The 9053-nt window shown below is 42.0% G+C and overlaps 1 protein-coding gene across 1 annotated transcript; it reads left to right on the top strand.

The window, feature by feature from the left end:
• Nucleotides 1-528: 528 nt before the first annotated feature.
• LOC124266838 lies at nucleotides 529-4448 on the top strand. The gene is made up of 4 exons (XM_046701644.1): nucleotides 529-651; nucleotides 1868-2121; nucleotides 3202-3443; nucleotides 4236-4448. The coding sequence occupies exons 1-4, from the start codon at nucleotides 546-548 to the stop codon at nucleotides 4384-4386; spliced, it is 753 nt and encodes a 250-aa protein (XP_046557600.1). The 5' UTR covers nucleotides 529-545; the 3' UTR covers nucleotides 4387-4448.
• Nucleotides 4449-9053: the final 4605 nt, after the last annotated feature.

Raw genomic sequence — 9053 nt, 5'->3', positions numbered from 1 at the left:
ATTGTTTGGTAAAAAATCAGTTATATTAAACAAGTGAAGTTGATATATGCACGTATCGCCCAACCAAATAGTTTACAAATACTGCAGAGTGAGTGAGTGAGTTGGGTTTTACGCCGCTTTTAGCAATATTCCAGAAATATCACGACGGGGGACACCAGAAATGGGCTTCACACATTGTACCCATGTGTGGAATCGAACCCAGGTCTTCGGCGCAATGAGCGGAGGCTTAACCACTAGGCTATCCCACCGCCCCCACAAATACTATAGAACTTGCCCTGAGCTCAACATATTTGCTCAAACGGCTTAACGTAATCGCGTGTGTAATTAGTCTGATTTGTTTAACTTCCTCCACCACCTATCCAACACAAACACAACACACTACAGTCCGCAGTTCCGATTGGTCCAATCAGAAAATGAACGAGTTGTGTGCAGCCAATTAAAATATATCATAAATGCACCTTTAATTTCTTCCTCTTACCGGGTTGTATAAATAGGAAACATTTGTGAAACTCAGCCTCTGCAACTGAGTTATCTACAGAAGCGAAATGAAGGTCCAGATCTGCCTCCTTGTCCTGGTAGCCTTCGTGGCTCATTGTTCCGCCTTTTATGGTAGGCAACCAGTGAGGACAACCATAGACCCATGGCCCCAAGGTATGTTACACAGGACGAAAAGTGGTTATTTTTGTTATTTTGAGTTTGCGTGAAGACGATGGTCGAATTTCTTTTTCATGTTCAGTATACCCTGGTTATATTGCCACCGTTTGTTAAGAAGAAAATATGGCATTATATCCAGAGTGGCATTATAACCAGGTAGGGCAGTTAGAGGCCCCTTTGGTTTAAAGGAAAACAAGTGATTACTTTGTTGACAATTCATTAGTTCTCAGTTACGTAGCACATGTACACTCGCACCAAAATGCAAAATACATTTTGTATTTTATTGAATAATATTCTTGCTACGACTTCATCCTGTTTACATGAGTTAGTGAGGGCATGATGTTTGAAGCTGTAAAAAATCTGCTAATAATCAAATCTGGACTAAACGAATTAGAAATTGGAAAATGCAGAAAAGAAATCCATACAATCGTTGTGTCAGGACACACAAATTTCTAAGTCACAGATCCTGTCCCTTTGGTCCTCATAAAGAAGGCTCTCAGAGGTGAGGTGAGGTGAAATTGGGTTTTTTATGTCGTACTTGAGAATATTTCGCTCATATGACGACGTGCATGCGTGTGTATGTGAGGCTGCTTGTACTAGCCCAGACTGAAGCTGGTTTTATAGTGCTAGCCCACTGAGATACCATGCCACAGTGAAGCATGAAGATCCCACTCAGACATATTATACTGACTCCGAGCCGACCAGTCCTTGATGTACCCATTAATGCCGAGCGCGAGGCAGGGACCAACAAGTACCATATTTTAACGTCTTTTGGTATGACGCGGTCGGGGATCGAACCGAAGGCTCTCAGAACATACACATGGCACTATGGACCCATTTGACCGGGTCAGCGGAGTTAACCAGGAAACTCGCCAAAACCACGGTCCGCGACGATCCGAGTTAGAAACGGTCTTCAGCAACCCATGAATGTCATAAGTAGTGGCTAACAGGAGTGGCTGGTCAGGCTCGCTGGTTGAATTATGTCAACGTATGCATGATCGATGCACATGCTGCTGATCACTTGATTGCCTCTTCCCGACTCGATTATTTACAGGCCGCCGACATATAGTTAGAATATTGCAGTTTGCTGCGTTAAACAACAAACAAACGAGAAAATTTAAACAACAAACGTACTTAAAGACATCTTAAGCCCCTCCAACATACACATGCGATATTGTTTGTCAATTTAAGATTGTCATCATGTCTACTTGTAAAGGGACCATGACACGCCGGACCACCACCAGAAGAACAACAACAACGACCATCCCGACAACCACCACTCCGGAAGTGCCCAGTGGCCGCGAGCTCTGTGCCGATCTCAGTGCCAACGGTGACTGCTCGTTCTATTTGTGCTTTTTCAACACCCAGCAAGTCTGCAAAGTGGGTGACTCTCCAGCATTCGAAGTCCTCGCATCTGTGTGTATTGAATCCGAGGACGTCCAGGACCAGAACCAGTTTGATTACAGGGTAAGTATATTTTGTTTATCACGGTAAAAGAGTGATGATTAGTATAAAGACTATTAGCTAAGACTATCTGAGGTCTATGTTAAGGTACTTGTATGGGAGTTACGGTCACCTTAGCCCTAAGATCGCTATGTACAACGGCAACCAGGCCCTCGACTGCCACAACCTTTAGTTCCAGCCCCGACAATACATCTCTCCCTTCACGTTGTTTAACGTTTCCTGATAGTGGGGACGATCTCTAACAATTCGTCATGCCTTTAGTGAGTTTACGCACGATTGCTTGACTGAGAAAAACGATTTTCTAAGTGCAACTTAATTCAATCATAAACCACAAAGTTACATTTTCTTAAAATCACAATATTCTATCGATCCTTAACATTTTTAAAAATTTCTTAGAAATACTATAGAACTGTCAGAATGTAATATCTGACCCTTTAGTAGTAGAAACTCACCGTTGTAACTTTTTTACTTATTCCTCTGCAAGGGCTTTGATCTTAGAAAGAGTTAGGGGTTAAAAGGTATTGACAGATACAACTGGTCCAGCACATTGGTTATGCGGTAGCTAAAATACTATTACGATGTTTATCCACTATATTTAATGATATGTAGCAGCACACGTATACGTTTTTTGGTCATTTAGTTAAAATGTTATATTCTTATAATTAAGGAGGTGTGTTAAATGTGCTTTGTATTAGTGGCCAATAACACGTAATGTGTATGCTATGCCACTATTTGAAATGTTGTCATTTTTGTTCAACCTTGGTGTCCCCCGCCGTGATATTGCTGGAATATTGCTGCAAGCGGCGTATAACAAAACTCAGCGGTCTGTAAATAATCTAGTCTGGACCGAGTAGTCCAGTGATCAATAGCATGAACATCGACTACACAATTGGGATACGTCGACATGTGTCCACCAAGTCACCGAGTCTGACCAGATCCCGTTAGAATGGGTTGCTGAAGACGAATTTTCACGGGTATAATTGGTTTTTGAGCACATGTGGCATTTATGAAATTTGAATGTGTGCTCTGTATTGTTATGTTAAGACATGTTTATCATTACCGTATTAATTCCAATAATTTCAGGGTAACAGTTATATCCTTAACTACCGGAAATGCACCCAGAAGCGTCTCCTCGAGGCTGTAAACAGCCGCAGGTGCTCTCAGATTAACGATAAGGCTGAGGAGATCCTTCTCACTGACGACATCATCTGGGACTGTTTGTACCAGAACCATACTCTCTGTGACGTCATCGAGAACAGCGACAACTCTGCTGGCCTCGCCGCCATCTTCCGGAATATCATGTCTTACGAGGAATACAACATGAAGTACGTAAATGTGTTTCAAAGTTTACCTTTAGATTCATGAAGTGATTTTCAACGGTTGTTTTTTCTGCCTTCGCATTTGGATTAGTGCGTTAGACAAAGTAGCAAATCTATCAGCGGGTTGGTTGGTTTTTTTTTTTAATGCTGCACTCAGCACTATTCTAGCTATATGGCGGCGGCCTGTATGTAATCTAGTCTGGACCAGACAATCCAGTGATCAACAGTATGAGCATCATTCCACGCAAATGGGATACGATGACATATGTCAACCAAGTCAGGGAGCCAGACCACCCGATCCCGTTAGTCGCCTCTTACGACAAGCATGGGTTACTGAAGACCAATTCTAACCCGGATCTTCGGGTAATTTGAGAGACGGGAATGGTTCCAGTGTAGGTTTGCCGAAATGCGAACCCTAGATATATAGAATATCTACTGTTATGTGTCAGGGTATCCAACCGGGTTGGGAAGGTTAGCACGGGCTATTCCGAATGACACTTCCTCGCTATTCGCCTGATTCCGTCATGATCATCGTTTATCAACGGGATGAACACAGAAAATCCTTTGGTAGTCCGTAAATTTTCCTCAGTTTCCTCAGTTTAACATAGATCCACTCACATACATTCTGCTGATTCTGAGATTATTGTGAGTGACTTTAGTTTTACGCCGCACTCTGCAATATTCCAGCTGTATGGCGTCAGTCTGTAAATAATCGAGTCTGGAAAAGACAAAGCATTGTCTTGAATGAAACTCGCCAGTTTGAAAGATTTTAAATTCTTTAACCATTTATGTTTTCAGGATCTTTCAACACCTGCTTCGTCGTGTCAACAGCCAATGTGGCAGCGATGCCGGCCGCAAGTTCGCCGACGACTTCGGCCAAACATACCTCAGTAACATGCAAAGCATGATGCCTGGTATGATGGGAGGTAATGGCGGCGACCGGAAGTAGCTACGTCACTTCCGGTACGTGACGATAACACTTATTCAGAGAAATAAATGGTGTTTAAGGTATATTTTGGTATTTTTGCTTTGTACGTTTACATATATCAAAGCTTGGATGAGTGTTTGATATTTTTGTTGGTTGAGTCAAATTATCTTGTTAGATCATACCACAGAAACTGTACTTATGATAGGCATACATAACTTCTTTCCAAACATTTTAGATCAAAGAAATGGCGTTGTAGTCATAAACAAACCGAAACATGAGTCTTATAAACCAGTTCAGACAATGACCTACTTTTCAGCGGATCCGATTTTTCTCGTGTGAAAGTGAAAAGAGACACAACTATGGTTACATTGAATTCCAATTCCCTGTTTCATAAGAAAATGGTATTTACAACTTAATTTTAATTTTAAACTTTAATAACATCGTATTTCTATATTTTATGGCTCGGTGTAGGCAGCATGACTTTAACTAAGACGTCACAGACTGCCATGGCCACTGTTTGAAGAGGTCGTACAATGATTCTAAATTCATCTAGCTCACTGGTTACACCTGTTATGTGTTTTTTGCGCTTATTAAATGTATTTGTGTACCGCACAATGTGATTGATTTAATATCAAGTCCGTACCAGACCGCAAAACTTTTCTAGCGGCAGAGCCTCGTTTTGAGATTTCCACGATTTCCAGATTTCCGTTTGTCAGAGAACTGTGTACGACAGAGCACGCTGCACGACGTGTTTGCTAGGATTAGAAGGGGCGTAGTGTTGCAATGTATCAAAATTAATAATATTGATTAATATTTATGCATCCAGTTGAATGAAGTGGTCTCAAAATTCTGGACTGGTTATTGTGCGAATTTGCGCAATAGGACGGAACCCAGTCAGTAGGAAACGAGATTGTTGTGTAATCAATGTTTTGACTTGTTTTGTCTGGCCGTGGAACTTCCTTTTGTGTTCTACCATCAACACAGATCCATGGAGGTACTATTAGTCGAGATCCTGGTGTGGTTTTAATAATATGTCACGTGTCATGCGTCATGTGCTAAATGGAAGTGCAAGTCTATTGTGTTGAAGGGAAGTCTATAATAAACTCTGTCAAAAAAGAAACGCAACCCCTGTCCTCAGATATGAAAAATTCGTTTGAATGAAGTTATTGCTTCCAAACTAAATTTTATTCGAATGTATTGAAATTATACACGTAATTAATGAAGATTACCATCCAAACAACTGCATTTGTACGCATAAGTGTATTTTATTGCTTATTCCGTCACAACGCATGAAATGACCCTCATGGTGACTTCGCACAAAAAAAAACACATGCAAATCATGAAAATGGCAGTTAATGTAGGGGTGTATAAAAGCCCATGTGCTTTCGTATTATATTCATTCATTTGTCGCCGAAAAGCTGTGTTAAAAATGCCACGATTGAGTGCTGCCGACCGAAATATCGCCATTGGTCGTGTTCAAGCCGGAGAAAGTTTTGGAACTGTTGCACGGCACCTAAATGTTCACAAAACAACGATATCCCGACTTTGGAGCCGCTACAACAACTTCAATTTGACCAACGATCGCCCGAGAAGTGGAAGGCCAAGAATCACGACCCCCCTTCAAGATCGGTACATCCGGGTCCATCACCTGCGTAATCGGCATGCCCTACCAACCGTGACTGCCACACAAATACCAGGTTTGAGGAGAGTGTCAGCTCAAACGATTAGGAACCGTCTGAAAGAAGCGGGTTTACGTGCCTGTAGACCAGTTGTTGGACCTGTACTACGCCCCTACATCTCCGCCGACGACTCAGGTGGTGCAACAACGTAAGGATATGGACTTTACAAAACTGGAGGCGCATCTGGTTTTCTGATGAATCCGTTTTCTTTTGCAACGTCACGACGGAAGAAAACGTGTGTATAGGAGACGTCATGAACGTTTTGCGCCCATCTGCGTCCGACAGGGGGACAGATTTGGCGGAGAAAGCGTTATGGTTTGGGGATCCATCTCATACAACCAGAAATCAGACTTGGTGATCGTTGAAGGGAACCAGACAGCCCAACGTTACATCAACCACGTATTACAGCCTCACCTTCTCCCGATTATTGACCAACAGACACAGATTTTTCAACCAGACAACGCCCGGCCTCATACTGCACGTGCAACAATGAACTTTCTGCAGAATTCCAACGTCAATGTCTTGCCATAGCCCTCTAAATCACCAGACCTCAACCCTATTGAACACCTGTGGGATACTCTGGGTCGACGCGTACGTCAACGTCAGCCGCCGCCACAGACGCTGCAACAGCTCGCCGTTGCACTGCAGGAGGAGTGGAGAGCCATTCCCCAGGAAAGAATCCGGCGTCTTATCCGTTCTTGTCCAAGGAGATGCCGTGCAGTGATTGCAGCTCGTGGTGCTCATACGAGATACTGAGAAAGACGCCCCCCCTGGTGACAAACTGGTGTCTGTGAGATGACTTTTGAAATGACAATTTTAAACATGCCCATCTTGGTTATTATTCTGCCAAATTTCAGACTTCTGTCTTACATAATAAAAATGCTGTGTCGTCTTAAAACTTCAGATCAAAATCTCTAAAATACAGGGGTTGCGTTTCTTTTTTTGACAGAGTTTATGTTACTTTACATGTGGGTATCACTCAATAGAATCCTCGGTAGCATCCGTTTGACTTCTTTGGTAGCTAAAGCAAACATTACTTTCTGAAGATGAAGGTTCAAACCAAATATCCCTTTAAAATTTATGGGATAATGTATCTCCTTGTTCCGTTCGACACATATACAACCTTGGCGGATTGAGCGTTTGCTCCTAACGCCAAGGACCAAACAGCCTGTGGGTGTATTATTACGTGCATAAATATGGCTGGGTAATTGTTGGAGATTGTAAACCACAACGCACTCACTCATCCACTTGAGCGAGGATGGGTTGTAGACATATTATCATATTCATCTAACTTTACAATTGGTACAGAGACAAAAAGAATTCTAATACTAAAAAATACCTCAGAAAAGTGTGTATTTCTCAAAACAAAACAACTGAAAGTGAAAAAGATTTAATGTCAGTTCTGGAAAACTACGAAATGTCTGAGTTTCAGAAATGTGGTATAAGAACTCTGTCTTGGGTTACAGTGAAACACCGGCGTTCATTCCGATTTAGTCTGGTCGTCACGTGGTCAAGTTTACAGTCATGTGAGAGCACCCTCAAACATTAATAAACCCCGCCAAACAGTTCTCGCTCCAGGATATTCGGTGGGGTAGCCTAGTAGTTAAAGCGTTCGCCCCTCGCGCCGAAGAGCCGGGTTTTGTTCCCCACATGGGTAAAATGTTTGAAGCCCATTTCTGGTGTTCCCCACCGTGGAATATTGCTAAAAATGGCAATATTCCCTCACTCGTTTGGGAAATGCAGTGTTTCGAGGGCGCCAAACATGATCTCGGCGACCAGTCATGAACAAGAGAAATATTTTTTGATATAACTAGTGAACCTTTCCCAATGGCCTCAAAGTTTAGGGATGTCGATCTTGACACTAACCTGGTCGTGTTACTTTGTGCCCTAGGAATAACAACGGATGTCTGACAGCTCGTCGGCTCTATTCCCGACTGATTTCAGGCGATTTTAGATTTCCGTTGGACAAACGACAATGTGGAAGGACCTCAGTTTTTACACTCCACTTGACTTCAACGGATAAGTCTTAGAAAGGAGTGATTCTTACAAGGGTTGTATTCTCGTGGTCAACATGAACTCTGGCGGTGCTTAACGTCATACGTTTGCTGACAATTTCTGACCAATCGTCTGATAGTCGATGGATGACAGCCAACATCTCTGGCAACAGCCCTTAATAACATGCCAATATTTTGCATATCAATAACTTGCCATCTTTGAGCAGCTGTCGGTTGAGAAGTCCTCATATGTTCTTATTAGAAACGAAATCAATTAATTTCCTAAGTTATCGAGCTGTAAAAAAATGAAACTTGATATTTGCTTAATGCTGGGTCCAAGTGATGCGTGCCTTGGATAGATCAGGCATATGTTAAATCCACATTAATTGTGCGCCCGAAGGATAAACAAACGAGCATAATAAAAACATAGTTACGATAATTGTTTCCATGTGCATAGAGGCAGAAAGCCATTGAAAGAGCTGGGTTAAAAAAATGAAAGTTAGAAAGATTTGCTGATAACATGTTGTAGTGCAGGGGCTTGTGTAATTCCGTGGGAATATCATGTTAAATGTTGGAACCACATCTAATTGTAATGGGGGCGGTGGGGTCGCCTAGTGGTTAAAGCGTTCGTTCGTCACGCCGAAGACCTGGGTTCGATTCCCCACATGGGCACAATGTGTGAAGCCCATTTGTGGTGTCCCCGGCAGTGATATTTCTGGAATATTGCTAAAAACGACGTAAAACCATATTCACCCACTCACTCACTCACTAATTGAAATGACTCTTGTGCATGGATTCAGAAACAAATATGTTTCCATTTTATTTCTGTTGCTATCATTGTGGGGTGATAAGAGTTCCAAAAATTGCTTGCGACACCATTTCGAGACAAAAATATTTTCATAAACTTATTACAACATAGTCATGTAGCATATCAAAAGGTAATTTATAATGCATGATATAGAAATAGCCATATAATATGCTTCTCATTTCAATTTAGTGACATAAAATATGACAT

This window comes from Haliotis rubra, unplaced genomic scaffold, assembly GCF_003918875.1.
Source record: "Haliotis rubra isolate DU_JTF1 unplaced genomic scaffold, ASM391887v1 Scf100, whole genome shotgun sequence".
Lineage (NCBI taxonomy): Eukaryota > Metazoa > Mollusca > Gastropoda > Lepetellida > Haliotidae > Haliotis > Haliotis rubra.
The sequence above is the reverse complement of the archived record's forward strand: the minus strand, read 5'-3'. Positions and strand labels throughout refer to the sequence as shown.